At 40.0% G+C, this 17,164-nt stretch overlaps 1 protein-coding gene and 1 long non-coding RNA gene across 18 annotated transcripts in view; one reads left to right on the forward strand and one right to left on the reverse strand.

The window, feature by feature from the left end:
* Positions 1-6,759: 6,759 nt before the first annotated feature.
* On the reverse strand, positions 6,760-16,028 carry LOC113533605 (uncharacterized). Its single transcript, XR_003403432.3, has 3 exons — positions 15,415-16,028; positions 15,212-15,298; positions 6,760-10,541 (listed from the first exon to the last, which is right to left on the reverse strand). It is a non-coding gene; the product is annotated as an uncharacterized LOC113533605 (long non-coding RNA).
* pbx3b (pre-B-cell leukemia homeobox 3b) overlaps positions 13,005-17,164 on the forward strand; it is a 147,215-nt gene continuing 143,055 nt past the window's right edge. For 6 of the 17 annotated variants that reach the window (XM_053236457.1, XM_026925853.3, XM_053236456.1 and 3 more), the window contains exons 1-3: positions 13,007-13,154; positions 14,388-14,613; positions 15,250-15,323. In XM_053236457.1, the coding sequence (XP_053092432.1) occupies positions 14,417-14,613; positions 15,250-15,323 (271 nt within the window). In that variant the 5' untranslated portion in view covers positions 13,007-13,154; positions 14,388-14,416. Of the gene's footprint in view, positions 14,187-14,387; positions 14,614-15,249; positions 15,324-17,164 lie in introns of all 17 variants that reach the window. The other 11 variants (XM_026925843.3, XM_034307037.2, XM_034307036.2 and 8 more) reach the window with 3 other exon arrangements.

Here is a 17,164-nt window from a genome sequence, read left to right on the forward strand (position 1 = left end):
ACACCTGTCTCTCCTTTCTGGATACTAATTTAACATGCTGGTTTTCTTTATTTCTTTCTCTTTCAGTGAGTGGGACCATTGTGCATGTGTGTGTGATAGCGGAAAGCTGCCAGTTTGTTTCTTTTTTCAGTTGTTTGCCTTTTTCCCCATTCAGAGGCATGGACAAATAGTATGAATGCTCCCCAGACTACTTGGCCGTGAGGAAGATTTAGAACTGGGTGGGTCCTGGCCAATAGAATGGCGTGAGGTCTGCACTGCCCTGGCGGCTGACGCACTTCTGGGTACATCACGTGACCAATACCAGGCGGGGGTGAGTAGCAAGACAGCAGGCCTATCCAAGAGGGAGTACCAGTCCAAGGGGGGAACCCGCCTCCCTGTCTCGAGCCTCTAGAGGATTTTCCACAGGAACCAGTGGCAGTGATTGATGGGGAAATGACTCAGGCTGGGGTAGTGCTTACCTTTACCCACTTTGCTGTAAGTAGAGATCTTTATACCAAGTGAGCTGGGACACTCAGACAGGCGAAACAATGACCCAGTTGTTGGTACCAAAAAGCCACAGGGAAATGCTTTTCCACGTGGCTCATTATAACCCAATGGCAGGATAAACCCATCTTGGGGGTGGGTAAAACACTAGCCCGGTTAATGGCTTGCTTTTACTGGCTGGTCATCCACGGTAATTACACAGGTAGTGTGCATCTAACCGTGAATGTCAGCTGGTTAATCTGTCAGCTCTCCCAGTGAGCCATTGCACACTCTCCCTTTTATCGAGATCCCCTTCGACAGAATTGGCATGGATCTCATCGGGCCATTAGATCGGTCAGCACAGGGATATTGCTTTGTATTAGTTCTGGTGGACTATCCGACATGATATCCCAAAGCAATGCCTCTGAGAATGATTGCTGTGAAGAGCTCATCCCCCTGAGTTGGGATCCTGAAAGAGATCCTAACTGACCAAGGCACATCATTTATGAATTGAAGAATTATTGGGGATTAAAGCAATCTGCACCAGCATCTATCATCCTCAAACTGATGGGTTAATGGAGCACTTTAATCAAATACTTAAGAACGTGATTCATAAATCTGTGCGCAAAAATAGCTGAAATTTGAATAAATGGTTGGAAACTCTATTATTTGCAGTCCAGGCGGTTCCACAGGCCTCCACTGGGTTTTCCTGATTTGAACTATTATCCAGGCAGAAGCCCTGAGGAGTGCTGGATGTAATTAAAGAAAACTGGGAGGAAAGTCCAATACCCACAAAAAATTAAATTCACTATATTGTGGACCTGTAAACAAAACTCCACACATTAGATAACTTATCATGAGAAAATTTGCTCCAGACCCAGGAGAGGTAGCAATGGCTCTATAACAGGTGCTCCTACCGAGACAGTATACACTGGGAGATAAAGTCCTCATACTACTTCCCACCCCCAGCTTGAAATTATTCGTCAAGTGGCAAGTGCCCTTTGAGGTCACACCGTGAGTGGGAAAGGTTGACACAGACAGTATTAATGTGTACAGACGGCAAATGCACATCAGATATACCATCTTAACCTCCTCAAACAATGGAGGGAGGCGGCCTCTGTTGCTCTGGCAACAGTAGTGGCAGAGAGAGATGAGTTGGGGACAGAGTGTCCAAAAACAACTGATTCCACTCTGGTCCCAGTTGGAATTCATCTGTCACCATCTCAGACAGCAGAGGTTGCCAGGTTGCAATCTGAAATTTCGGATGGGTTTTGTCCCCTGCCTTGTTGCATAGACCTCATACAACACCACATAGAGACTCCTCCTGATGTGGTTGTGCGCAGCAACCCATATCGCCTACCTGAACACAAAAAAAGTGAGTTAGGATGAATAAGGGGAAATGCTGGAGGTGGGAGTGATTGAGGACTACCACAGTGACTAGAACAGCCCCAATGTACCCAAAGCCGGTCTGTCTGGGGCAGTCTATTTTTTGTGTAGCAGGTGGGACTGTTGAGTTTTGTGACAATAGTTCAATGCTAATTTTGTGAAACGCCTGCTGAAAGCTGATTGGCTTAAGGCAGAGCTAAGGTCAGATAACTATTTCTCAGGAAACCATAAGTCCAATCAAGCTGAAATTTGGTATGATGCATCAATATAGTAATCTGTAATTGGAGTTTTGATGATGCTTACAAAAACAAACATATCTCTTGTAAAATAAGAGCCACAGTGAAATATCTTGTTAGTGCTGATTCCTTGGCTCAACCCATATAAATTTGCCATTTGAATCATTTATCTCCACCTACTCTAATTCACAATAATTTGCATAATATGCAAAATCTACTTTTGCAAAATAGTCCTAGGATTTTTGTCAGATTATCATTTTTGGTGTCAAAATACTCAGCAGAGTGCATACCTTAATTATTATCAAAAACCTGCTGATATTTGTAAGCAGTAAAGCCACCACATGCCAATCAAACCAAACAGGCTTGATCTGGTTTACTCAACAGCTATGCTTCATGAATGCCTGCACAAAATTACACAAACATTGAAATGCATGTATGGCAAAGGATTCTGAGGTGATATGCAAAGTTTGGAGCATTCTTCTTCTTCTGATTCTCTGCTGAAATGGTGTGGAGAGCAAAGTCAGAGAAACACCAAAGTTGGAGGGAAAGTGCAGTATGCCCCCACTATTCATGCACATGAAGGGACCCACATAAACCTGATGATGGCACCATAGCACAAGGTTTTACGTTGTGGTCCATATCTCATGAACCGTAAGTCACACTGTTAAGTGCATGGGTGTTACTGTGCACTCGTCTGTGTTTGTCTGCTTGTTGCCTTGTTTTACTCGCTTGCTTGCTCTCTTTCTCTCTCTCTCCCTCTCCCTTTCTCTACAGCTATCTGCTCAATTGGTGGACCGAGTGTCAGTCATCATTATCGCTGGGCCAATTGATCATGGGGATGCTCCCAAAGTGAGAGGAACCCTATCTTTAAAGAGAGCATGGTGGCGATGGCGAGCCAGCCCTTTGGCTCTTGCTCTCTCTCTCTCACACTCACACACACACACACACACTCACACACAGACACACACACATACAGCTTTTTGCCTTAGTGTTCTGTGTTCCTTTTCTCAGTGCTTGCATTTTTGTGCTTTGTTATGCTTCTGTGCTAGGTGTCTGTGCTTTGCTTTGCGCTAACTGTGCTAACTGTTTCTGCTATTTGTTTTGTTTGCCTATGTCATGTTAATGTCTGTAATATTAGTGTTGTATTGTGTTAGCGATGTGTAGCAAACATCACATGGTGCAACCCTAGGGAGAATGAACAGGTCTGCAGGTATGCACACATACGTACAACCTAACGTAGAATTTCTCTGTCCAAACGCACTAGGTAAGTGGGTGGGTACCACCCCTTGTATTTTGCTGTGGCTTAAGATAGAGTAGTAAATAGAATTATCTTGGCAGTTAGGTAAGAGGGTGAATACAGAGTAGGGTGTAGAAAAATATGTTCTTTCCTTTGGTGCTGTCTAATTCTCTCCTTAGGGAATCACATGCTACATTGATTATTCTAAGGGTGCACCGATTGATCGGTCGCCAATCATAATCGGCCAATAATTGCTTTGGGAAGTTTGATCGGCGGTCTCTATAAAAGCCAATCCAGAGTGGCCGATCAGATGACGCAAAACTTGCGAGACAAATTTTTACGCACTGCTAAAATGGCAGATAAATAAATAAATAGAAGGCTCCTAATAGACCCTGTAATTGGTCATCGGTATCAGACGATTCAGCTTCCAGTGATCGGGGATCGGTGATCGGCCCCAAAAATCCCGATCGGAGCACCCCTAGATTATTCTTCAACTGTCCGCTTGTTAAAACTATCTTACAAGGTGTCTTCTGTGTATGAATTGTGTATATTGTAATAAAAGCTGTAAATGTAGCGCAGTTCCAAAGTCTCTTTATTCCCCAACAACCCAACTTTTCATCATATATCTCCAGCTGACATTACTAACCCTGTACTATTCCCCTAGGCCAGTGCCCAAACTTAGCAGGGCCATAACAGTTGGGGGCTAGACCAAGATATTTAAAGGTCCTTGGAGGCTGGATTTTTAAAATAAATAAATAAATAAATAAAAGCTGGTGCCATTTGCTTAAAATCAATTGTGCACATGGTGGTGGTTGTAAGTCTTTAGAGGTTTCTTTTGCTTATGTAGAGTTTCATGCTGTGTGGAGAATATGACTCTGTTTGACTTGTGGTCCTGTCCTAGTTCACCTAGCTTGAAGCAGTTTGAGTCCTGTAGGAAGGATGATCTGTTACAGATTGCAGAATAACATTCCTGTTTTGAAGCACATGGTTAAAAAGGAGATCAAACAAGTAGTTTTAGCTAAGCCAGTTGAATTAAAGGTTCTTCACTTAAGTTCTTAGTAGATACAGTAGGTGATGCTGAACAAGAGGTAGTAGAAATGCAGACACCTGCTGCGGTTCAGTAAGGAGAGGTTAGGCCAAGGGTTAGAGCAACCTTACCTAGTTTTGATCCTTTTTCATCTGCTTCCCATGGCTCTAGAGATGAGGCTCATCTTAAGTTTTCCAAATGGAGTCTGAGGAAAAGGCATGTTTTGCAGAAAGGGAGCGTCAGTTAGCTATCCGTAAGATGGAGTTGGAGGCAGAGAAAGAGAGAATTCCAGGAATTCCAGGAACAGTGAAAACTGTCCTGGGTTCCTTCATCCTGTCTGATTTCATAAAGTACTCCTGGCAATCTTCTCCAGTTGTGCCACTTCCTCCTGTGTCTCCTCCTTCTGAACCTCAGGTGGATTCACATCCAGAGCCTCATTTACCCCAGATGCCAGCCATTGATGTAAGTAGGCAGATTGTCTTGGTACCCCATTTAAGGAAGCTGAAGTAGACACCTATTTTAGAGTATTTGAATGTATTGTACAACCTTAGCTCAGCTGAAAGAGATTTGGACTCTCCTTTTGAAGTTGGTAAGGAAGGCTCAGGAAGTTTGTTCCTCACTGTCTTTGCAAGAAAGCTTGCATTATGAAACTGTCAAAGCGGCAATACTATGTGCTTATGAACTGGTCCCTGAAGCATATAGATAGACATTCCAGATCCTTAAAAACTGAGATCACTAACATTTATTGAATTTGCCAAAGAAAAGGTAATTTTATTTGATAAATGGTGCACCTCAACCAAGGTTAATAATTTTGAGACTCTTAGAAGATCATTTTGCTAGAGGAATTCAAAAATTCTCTGCCTGAGAAGGTAGTCATCTATCTGAATGAGTGTAAGGTTTAACCACTGTAAGAATCTGCTCAGCTCACAGATTTTTAAACCTTCCCAACTGAAGTTTCTGCCTCACAGAGAAAACTGGCTTGGCTTGGCCAGTCAGCTATGCCTTCTTGAAACTCCAAAGAAGAGTGTTTCTACTATCACAAGGTTGGTCAAAGAATAGCTAACTGTTCAGCCTTGAAACATAAGCGAAACAGAGATAGCTCAATCGCTAACTCCATGGGAGTCACGATAGTGGGTTCTGTTCCTCTAGAACAATTAGTGGGTTCTGTTCCTCTATACTTCAGTGCATACTTGTAACCATATGTGTGAATCTAGTTATGAGCTCTTCGTTTCCTCAGGTTATGTGCCTTCACCTGCAAAGGTTCAAGTTCAATACCCTGTTAAGATATTAAGAGACACTGGTGCAGCCCAGTCTCTTATTCTGGCAGGGGTGCTGACCTTTAGGTGGAACCCATGTGTTTTGCCATGGTATTAGTTCAGATTATGTAAGACTGCCTTTGCATCAAGTCCAGTTATGCTCAAAGTTAGTCACTGGTCTGGTTAATGTTGCAGTATGTCAGTCATTGCATGTAGAAGGAGTACACTTCATTTACGGTAACAACCTAGCTGGTGTTAAAGTGCTGCCTATCTCAGAAGTGTTCGATAGAGCAGATTGCGCTCTGTTCTCAGTTGGAAAATGTCAGGGCCCATCTAAAATTTTTCCTGCATGTGTGGTCACTAGGGATCAATCACGTATGTTTGCTGATGTCATTAACTTGACTGACTTATTTTTAGTTCAGGAATCTAGTGGGGATTCTGATCCAGTAGTTCCCCCACCAATGTTCTCTAACAAGGGGGGCATGAGGCAGCTGATTGTTAGTCGAGAGCAGCTCGTTCAGGCTCAACAATCTGATTTTTGTCTGGAGAAGTCTCTCTCCTTTGCTTGTGGTTCCAGTGATGTAACCTTAAAGTTGGATTTTACCTTGATAATGGAGTTTTGATGCATAAATAGTCTCCCCGTTTTGAAGTGGTGGAAAGGACTGTGCATCAGATTGTTGTACCAACTGCATATCATCAACATGTCCTCTACTTGGCTCATGATAGTCCTTGGACTGGATATTTGGGTATTAGTAAAACTTATATTTTTATCCTCAAGCATTTCTTCTGGCCTGATTTAAGGACAGATGTTACTAAATATTGCCGGCCATGCCATATTTGTCAATATGCAAGTAAACCAAACCAGACCATTCCCCCTGCTCCATTACATCCAATCCTAGTGATAAGCGTGCCATCTGCACATGTTTTAGTTGACTGTGTAAGTCCTCTACCTAGGACAAAATCTGGAAACCAATACTTGTTAACACTAATGTGTACTGCAACTCATTTCCCTGAGGCCATTCCACTACCTACTATATATTGCAGGAAAGTATGCTATATATTAATTCCATTTGGCTTGAAAAATGCTCCAGCTACTTTTCAGAGATTTGTCAGCATAGTTTTAGCTGATGTAACTAATTGCAGTACTTACTTGGATGACATTGTGGTTTATTCTTTGGACTGGCCCAGTCATCTGGAGTCCTAGTGCACAGTCTTTGAGAGGCTTTGAGAAAAAAGTTTTTTTCTTGGCCATAAACCTAGCAAAACGTGAATTTGCTAAAGCTACAATAACATCTGTTGGTAAACAAGTAGGGCGAGGTCAGGTGTGTCCTGTGGAAGAAAAGGTCCTGGCCATTAAGAATCCCCAATTCCTTCCACTAGGCAGGAGCTGCAACTATTCCTTGATATGGATTGTTATTACCGCAGTTTTTGTAAAAAAAAAAAAAAAAAAAAATTTGGCAGTGGTAGCTCCCCTTACATCCCTACTTAGTTATTCCATGACTTTTGTGTGGAGCCTTGCCAGCTTGCAATTAATAGTGTCAATGCTTTGCTTTGTAATGCTCCTGTACTTGCAGCCCCAGACTTTTTGAAACCTTTTCAGTGGAGGGGCTGTGTTAATCCAAGGGGACAACACGGGAATAGATCATCCAGAATGTTATGTCTCCTGCAAGTTTAATAAACATTAGGTAAAGTACTCCATGATTGAAAAGTAGGTTCTAGCCCTGTTGTTAGCCTTGCAGAATTTTGAAGTTTATGTTGGTTCTAGCCTCCTACCAGTTGTAGTATACATTGATCATAACCCTCTAGTGTTTTTATCTCACATGTGTAACCAGAACCAGAGACTTATGATTTGTTCCCTCATTGTGCCTAACTATAACACTGGTGTGCACACATCTGTGTTTGTCTGCTTGTTCCCTTGTTTTGCTTGCTTGCTTGCTCTCTTTTTCTCTCTCCCTCTCTCCCTTTCTCTGTGGCTCTTTGCCCTATTGGTGGATCATTATCACTGGGTCAATCGATCATTTGGATGCGCTCAAAATGGGAGGAGCCCTATCTTTAAAGCGACCATGGTGGTGACAGCGAGCCAGCCTCTCTCTCTCTCTCGCAGAGACACACACACACGTTGTTTCTCGCCTTAGTGCTCTGCGTTCATTTTCTCAGTGCTTGCATTTTTGTGCTTTGCTATGCTTCTGTGCTAAGTGTCTGCTATTTGTTCTGATTGCCTATGTCATGTGAATGTCTGCTATGTTAATGTTGTATTGTTTGTTTCACCGCTACACATTGCTGTCACATCCCGTGGTGCACATCCCTAGGGAGGATGAACAGGTCAGCAGGTGTGCACACATACATACACCCTGACATAGGAAATTCTCTGTCTGGACACACTAGGTAAGTGGATGGGTACCACCCCTTGTATTTTGTAGAGGCTTAAGATAGAGTAGTAACCAGTGTTATCTTGGCAGTTAGGTAAGAGGTTGAATATAGTGTAGGGTGTAGAAACGTGTCTTATGTTATTTCCTTTGGTGCCATCTAGTTCTCTCCCTAGGGGACCACCTGCTATCCTTCAACTTTCTTCTGTGTATGAATTGTGCGTATTTTAATAAAAGCTGTAATTGTACCCCAGTTCCACAGTCTCTTCATTCCCCACCGACCCAGCTTTTCATCATCTCCAGCTCATGTTACTAACCCTGTACTATTCCCCTAGGCCAGTGCCCAAACTTAGCAGGGCCGTAACGCATGCAAAGAAAATTCTTTTTGCCGCTGATTCCTTGCTTCTCCTAAAAAAAGCCCCAAAAACCATTTAGCTCTGCCCATGCTAATTTATGATAATCAGCATAATATGCAAAACCTACTTTTGCAAACTAGTCCTAGGATTTTTTGTTTATCTTCCCAAATTTGGAGCCAAATTACTCAGCAGAGTGTGAATCGCAATAATTATCAGAAACATACTGTTTGTAAACAATATGACATTTCTAAACAATATGACAACAACATGCCAATCAATTCTATTGAGGAGGAGCCTAATTTACTCAAACAGCTGTAACTCATTTTTTAGCTTGACTGTCTTGTCAGGCTACGCAAAATATACTATTGGAACATCTAGCTATGCCCACTCAAATTTGTGACAATTTGCATAATATGCAAAACCTACTTTTGCAAACTAGTCCTAGGATTTTTGGCCTAATTTCACATTATGAAGGCTGCTGGGTTTCACATGCAAAAATAAGAAGCAAGTGTGACAGTCAAAGTCTCTGGAAGAACTGTGGCTGGTTCTGCAAGATGCTCAGTAAAACTTATTTCCTTATAAAACTGCACACATTGTACGCAAAGAGTTTTAAGCAAAGAGTCGTTTTTTGTTTCATCTGTTACTGTTTACTGCACTTTGTAAGATTTTTTAAAAAGTAGAAAGATTTAATTTCATTATTTTTGAAGGCATCTTTGCTCTGCAGCATTTCTTTGCATGTACCTAAGACTTTTGCACAGTACTGTACATACAGGAAACCGTTCTGAGGTCATATGCAAAGTTTGACACTGATTAACACATACAGCTTTAGCCTCTGATTGAAAGGCATACAGAACTAGTAAGCCATGCAACTCGCTCAAATTGGCCACTGGGGGGTGCTGTTCATGTTTTTTTCCCTCACAAAAGCAAGCACATCCCTAGAAAACGTTTAATAGTGAAATTAATTTTTCCTTTAATCCTTTGGTTGAACAAATAAAAATTGCATTTTGGATCATTTAGTCACACCCACTCAAAAATGAAAATTGGCATAATATGCTAAATATATTTTTGCAAACTAGTCCTAGGATTTTTTGTCCCATGTTTCCAAAATTGGTGTCAAATAACTCAGAGTTTAACATTCAAAGAATGATCAAAAAAAAAAAAAAAAAAAAAACCATATGGAGATTTGCAAACAACAATTGGGGAAGAGCTTGAGTTACTAAAATAGCTGTAACTGAAGACTGGTTGGACGGATCCACATGAAACTTGAAAGATTGAGGATTAACACTTCATTTGGTAGGGCTGGATGGACTTTGTTGCATACTTTAATTTAAAAAACTGAAAAAATATGTATGGCATCATTTTAGTTCACCTTCTTCATTAAGTAAAACATTAAGAAATGGATAATTTTTACTTTTTACCTTAATAGGCAACGTATCCTGGGAGATACAATTCATAAAAAAACAAAATGTACAATATATCTAAAAATTTGATAAGTGTTGCTTATGTCCAACTGACTTAAAAAGTAACTTTACATGATTTTTTACTTTTCATTTTCCACTTCTGCCTCTTTAAAGGTTTTTAAAAAAACTAAATTTTTGCCAAAATTTAAAATAAATTTTACTAATTATTTTTCAGTGGATTAAATTAACTAAATTAATTAATTTCTGGATTAAAATAACTTTTCCCGTTACAGTTTATTTGTGACTTCTATATAATTTACAACTATATAATTTATTCACATAGATGGAATAGGATTTGATATAGTTGGTTTTATGTGAAATAAACTCTTGACATAATTAAGCTAATAACTAATAAACAATGAGTAAGTGTTACTAAGCATATACGTGTGGACAATGTGTGTGACCAACTGACATAAAAAGGTTATTACATTCAAAAAGCCACTTAGTGCTCATGTACCTTCTAAGCTGAATTTAGGAAGGAGTGGAAGACAAAGTCATTTTAAAAGAAGAACACTGTAAATGACTCCTGGGCATGTGATGAATAGTGTAATTGTCCTATATGACCACATACACAACCTCTGGCTCTTCCTGACCTCCTAATGTCTTGACACAAGTGCAACACTGAAAGCTTCCAAAAAGGCAAGGAGGTGCTGTATTGTAGGAACTCAGCACAGCCTTGTGGCATATTAGACTATGACAGTTATGTTCCCTCCCCTTTATCCAGGTTCAGGCTCTCTCTCTCTCTCTCTCTGACTCTGAAACACACATACACACACACACATTCAGATTTCTTGTGTTTCTCTTCACTCACATGCACTGTAGCTGTTACATAGACAACAGTGAAAAAATAAAGGACAATCAACATAAAGTAAGGTGTTTTGCCTTGACACAGATTGTACAGATTTCTGGAATGGTAATGGAGGGATTAACCTCATTCTTAAAAAATACATACCTTTCATAGTTATTTTGATAATGGTGGTGGAAAGCACTGTCTAACACTTCAGTCCAAAATTGTTTGAATGTGATTGGCTAATTCTGAACACAGTCACATGCATTCACACTTACGCAACCAGGTTATTGTAAGTATCACAAAAACCTAACAGGGGTGTGTAGACATTTTATATCCATTGTATGGTGCCATGTTTTTAAATACTATGTGACACATGAGTTAGAGGTAAGCACATTAGTTTTGTTTTAAAATTGTATAACAGTATAATCATCTGTATAAGCATCTGTAACTATTATATGATCTGCCATTCCCTGTTCTCTATTGATTTACAGTTTAATTTATTAATTTATATAATATAATGTATATTATATTCAATAATATAATGTATATTATTAAATGCATTATTTACACAGATTTATTATAGTTGTTTAAATTATTTAATTTATTTACTGGTTTATTAAGAGAGCTCAAATACACTTTACAGAACACACTGCACTGGCTCTTTATAAATTAAAAGACAATTGCACGAATTAAGGTTTATTCAAATTATTAAATTTCAAAATTATGTGTTATACACTGCCAGTCAAGTGTTTTTGAACATCTGTTTTAAAACATTTCCCTATTACATAGTTCATTACTATATAATTGCTATTATTGCCGCAGACCAAACAAAATGATCCAGAATAGCAATTAAACAAGGAAACCTAAATCTTTTTGGAACTTATTAACTGCTCACTCTCAGATCCTAAGGGGACTCTAAAAAAGCTCCTGGTGGGTAAACCCATTAGACCTATAGATAAAAGACTCATAGTTAGTATTAACTGTAAAACAAAACTATGTGGTGTGCTACAAGTGACTAATTAAACATTTTGTCCTTAAAAGATATCTAGATTGTTCCAATAAAATAAAGCATTTTTTAAAACATTTTTTTCAATTCAGTAAATAATAATAATAATCATCATCATCATCATCATCATTTCACATATATCTATTAAAAAATTTTAAGCTCAGAAATTCTGACTTGCAGTACAGTAGAATGGAAACACAAAGGGAAATATCAGCAGAGGCTTATTCATTATTTTACGTCCACTGATCAATTAATGAATACAAAACAAGACTCCTTAAGCATTGGGCTTTCTTACTTATTTGTCTGAAAGCTTTTCCTTGTCTATTTTTTATTCTCCCTTGGCTTATACCAGAGGAAATTTTGAGTTTTTGCATATCTGATTCTTTGCTCTTTAATTACGCAGTGGTAATTCCCTTTGTTATGTGTGACTGTGATAAAGGCAAACCTACAGGGCATCAGAGTCACGGCGTGTTCATGCTCAGAGGATCCCTAAGCCAGAGTCGCAGCGTGGCCTGGTTACATGTTAGGGCACTGGAGTAGTGTCTTCCTGACTGCCTTAGTTTTCCTGTGCCTCTTACTCTTGGGTCATCATCCTAGCACAAGTGTGTTTGTGTGTTTGGTTATGCCAAATGTTTCCCTTTTAAGCATTCATATAGTGAACGTTTTGTGTAATTGAAAATAACGTTAAAAGTAACAGCTTAGACTTTAAATAGGAGTTTAAACTGCGTGAAATTAAAATGGCCCACATCGCACACACAACACACAAAGCCGTTACCATGTGCCGTTAGCATATGTAGCTGTGGTAACATGTCACTCTGTTGTATATTGTCGTAGGATGTATATTGTAGGAGTTAGAAGGGCGAATATGCTTCAAAACGGGGGCAGGGGTGAGTGGGGGGCAAGTGAAACATGACAGAAATGTACAATATATGAAGACAGTATACGACATTTATGCGTATGTTGCAACAATGATTGTCAAACGGTAGTCAGGCTGATTGCTTAAGACAGAGATATAAAAATATGTTTTAAAAGTATTCGATCAATTGAATCAGGACAAACGGAAACGCGTATAGAAAGACGACAAACATCATCTTCAGTTCGGTTAGAAAAAAAAAAAACTCATGGAAACCTGAAAACCATAAAGCATGCAGGAAAAAAGCGTCAGTGGCACCAGCGTCAGTGGATCTCGAGCGCGCCCGGCTTACAGACTAGTCTGCTACCATAGCAACTGCAGAGGAGCTCGGGGCAGAGCCGCCTTCTTATGCCGTGCGTGTCACCGTAGCAACGACCAATCAGAAGTTGTTATCTCTCAGCGCAATAGTAGCACAGCGCTAAGGGCGGGTCCACGTGGCTTATGAAAGTAGTCCATTGGACGTTTTGGCCATCACTCAGACGGTGGAAACACGAGGATTGGTTAAAACCGTTTTCTTTCCAATGTTATAAACATGTCCTCTGTTCTCCTAGTCTGCAAGCAAGGCTTGGTAGAAGCGACCATACTTTGCTATAGTCAAGAGAAACGAGGAGCTAGAGCAATTCATTATCAGTTTAGCATCAACCAGTGTAAAACTTCGGGTACGTCTTTTCTATATTTTATTGCAAATGTTCTCGTCATTCATGTTGTGAGGGCATCTTGATAGCACGGGAGCGCCACGCGCAAAGTGGGACTTCATTGCTTTTTTAATGTTCTTGATCATTATCATCACTGCTATGATTAGTAGCATCTCGCATTTTGTTTTGGGTTTCTGGTGAGAAGTGACAAGAACCTAAACCCCTCCCCGGAAGGCGGAGCGTGCATTTGTGTCGATTTTTTGTGTCTTATTTTTTCGTGCTCAGCTCAGCACACTGAGAGAATGGCATTGGCACATTGTCAATCGCTCACTACCGCTGCCATCAACCAACATTAAGCACACACAGCCCAAGCGCTTGCCTCATAAATTCGGGCAAGCAACTATTTTATTTATTTATTTTTTTGCGCATCGCTTTATTGCGCGTAATTATTTCTCGGGAGTTTTCCTGTTTTCTACCCACTCGTCACACACACACACAAAACAACAAACAAACAAAAACCCTTTTTGTTTTTGTATGTTTTAATATTATTGTTAAATTTTTTTTACCTGTCACGTTTTGGGCTATAATTATTGGTGCCGGTACTATTAATTTCTTTTCTTTTTAGAAGGTATTTTGGAAAATATTTCAAAAGGCAACATTTTGGACTATTGTTCCTCATGCTTATGTATATTTATTTTGAACGGTTTGTTCAGTCAGTTTACTATTTTAACCTATCTGCTTACCGTCAGACTAAATTATAGTTTGTTTATTTTTTTGTTGTTGTTTCACTCTCTCTCTCTTTACATTTGAGGGTGGTGCGGTCTGAGGTTTTCAGGGTTTCAAGAAGTTAAAAAGAGATTCTGTGAAGTAGACTGCTAAAAAATTAAGTAATCTCCAAGGAGCCTCAAAGAGGAAAGACAGTCAGTTTGGCATGCAGGTTCGGACTGTATTCCACGATCTACCGTTGTCACCCGAATCCTGAAGTTGAAACAATAACGCCGAAATATCAGCACTGACTTTTACCTAGAGGAACTATTCATCGCGGGATTGTAAACGGTGATTTTTTTTTTTTTTGCGGGAACTCCTTGGACTAGCAATTCTGCTGTATCGCTGGCGGCAGTTCATGCCGTTTACCTTCCCGCGAAATTGTTTTGCCCGGCACATTTCGGAGACGATATTACCTCGCAAAACGCTGCTCATGCTGTAGTCAAGTTGCCTTTTTTTTTTTTTTTTTGCATGTGCTCATTCCCTTCTCAGAAGCCCATTGATTGTGTTGCGGCGAACTGATGGACGAGCAAGCCCGAATCATGCAGACTCTCGGCGGTGTCACTCTGGCTGGCCACACGGTACAGGGGGGCATGGCAGTTCCGCCTCCACATGGACACGATGGCTCCGACGGGGACGGAAGGAAGCAAGACATCGGCGACATTCTCCATCAAATCATGACCATAACAGACCAAAGTCTGGACGAGGCGCAGGCAAAGTTGGTGCATTTATTTTAAATTGTTAATCAATTCGTTTCTAAACCACTAGGCATTATTACATTGGATTTGCACTACAAGCTAGGCTGTTGCACAAATGAATATGTTAAAAACTTTAGTTTTTTTTTCTTTGACATGAAAACTCATACTGAACTGATCTCAGTTCACTCATTTATAGGTTATGTTGCACTTTGTTCCCCTAAAGTTAGGCTACACAATTGCCTTCTTTGATAATAATTATATTACAAATAACTTTTAATCCGTAACTAACTAACAAACAATGTGCACGTTTGGGCCACATGTGCACTTGATCAATAATAGTTAATTTTTTTAATAACACTTTTTTTGTGCTGTTCATTAAAAGTTTCTCCATGACTGTCCGGTTAGTATAGCCCAATCCTTGCAGTTAACGATGAACCATTGTTGTTTAGGTATTAAGCTATTATTGTTAAAATCACATGGAATTCCGTTTTACGAATATGTGTGCAGAAGATCCGCGGCATCTTCTGATGTCATAGCTTCAGATTTAGTTCACATCTATCGCACATAAAAAAGAAAATCATTAAAATATAAGCAGCACAGTTATTCATTCCAACTGACCATATATCAATCTTGTATCTTCTTCCACGCTCAAACAGAAAGCATGGCCTGAACTGCCACAGAATGAAGCCTGCCCTCTTCAGTGTGCTGTGCGAGATCAAGGAGAAAACAGGTAAGAGTGTATGCGTGTTGAACCAAACGGAAACATTACACTCGTGCGTCTCGAAAAAAATTCAACTCTGAGCCACTAAACATTAACACACCGCCATCTTTACAACTCGTCTTCTCTCGGATTTTCTTCTGTGAGTTTGCTTTGGGTTGCCGCTGTGTTTCAGTCACACGCTGCACAGCCGAGCGCGACATCGCCGATGCATGTGCGCTTCAAGAAAGCGCTAATTTGCACCGAACTGCAGTATTTTTTAACAAGATGTTACTAGGCGAAAGCACGCTTTTACCTCCACCTGGTCCATCGCTGGCGCAGGCTGAATAGTCAAGCATCCGCTTTATTTACACCGCGTCACTCCCATGTGGCCCTATTTTAACCTCAAAAGAAAAGACCGAAAACTGCTTGGCTGGAACACAGCGGTATGCAGTGCTGGATTGTGTGCGATCAGGCGTACACATGCCCATTGCTGGAATTTATTTGCAGCCCGTTTGCTTAATTATAATAACCTCCCGCGTACGGCGTACTCAATGTGTATCGAAAGGTGGTCTGGAGGCCAGTCCTGTATTTTTTTAATACCCAATTATCTGTCCAGTGTACAGTATAATTATTGACACAATTGGCGACTAATTATTGCCTTTATTATGAAGGATGTATTGTGAACGGTTACGGGAATTAGTAAGCCTACTTGGAAACAGGAGCCAAAATTATGACTTACAGTTAGGAGGTCCACTGGGAAAGTACAAAATTAGGATGTGATATAGAGTTAATTTACAACTCGTTGATGTCACAACGTGCTGAAAACAATTTCTGAAATTTACCTTAGTTGTGGTGGACCTCATGCACCACTGTACTAGTACTTGACCATAGAGAAAGGTACCTATTTTGATCATGCAATTGATTACCTTTAAATATGTGCAAACATTTTTCATAAGCCAAAAAAAAAAGCATTTATTATACACTATATTATTATTTGTAATATGTCCTCATGTTCCATGGTTTGCAACAGTGGAAAAAAAATCTGGTCTTACTTTTTTTACTCCATTTGCCTTACTCAGACTGCTCGACGGCAAATCCAGCATCACCTCAACGCATGCATTTAGGTTATACACCATGCTGCTATGTCACTGTCTCACAAAAAACTATGTAACATATTAATGAAATGATGCATATAAGGCTACCTCAGGTCAGTAATATGTCCAAAAAATTAAAAACATCTAATTTAATGTACTTTCCCTTGCCCTTATGTATATGATATTAAAACAGCTGGTATCTTGTGCATAATATAAATAGATTGTCTTTAGAAATGCAGACATTTTGTTGACATACAGTGCAGCAGGTACTTAATAAAGGCATAGAAATTGCAACGGTTAAACCCAGGTGAATGAGTTAACCAATAAGACTGAACATGGCGCAGTGTCTACGCGGCTGGTATTTAGCAAAAAATGAAAGCTTTTTCTGGGTAATTACCATGTTTTGTAAGGTTTACCTCTGAAAAAATTGCACTCTTTAATTCGGGTATTTGTTTTGAAATATTTAGTTTTAATAATAGGAATAATAGTGTTTTCAGACTAGATCATAGTACACAGGGTGTTGTGGCATCTTCAAGTATTTGCCTGTATGTAAACTTCTGCAACAGTGTGGTAACGAAATGAATGAAATTGTGCTTTGCCAGATTGGTGGCCTTTGTGTGGCTTATAAGCAGACGTGACTCAAGGAAGATTGTAAAATTTAATGAACTTCTGTGTGGCTGAAGCTTCCCACCAGGGGAGAGCATTGCCGTGCTTTGCTCCCCAGCCTGCTTGAGTTGTTCTTTATGCCTGTCCAGTGTAGAGAGCGAATGGTGAGGC

The sequence above is a fragment of the Pangasianodon hypophthalmus genome, chromosome 8 (assembly GCF_027358585.1).
Source record: "Pangasianodon hypophthalmus isolate fPanHyp1 chromosome 8, fPanHyp1.pri, whole genome shotgun sequence".
NCBI classification, from domain to species: Eukaryota; Metazoa; Chordata; class Actinopteri; order Siluriformes; family Pangasiidae; genus Pangasianodon; species Pangasianodon hypophthalmus.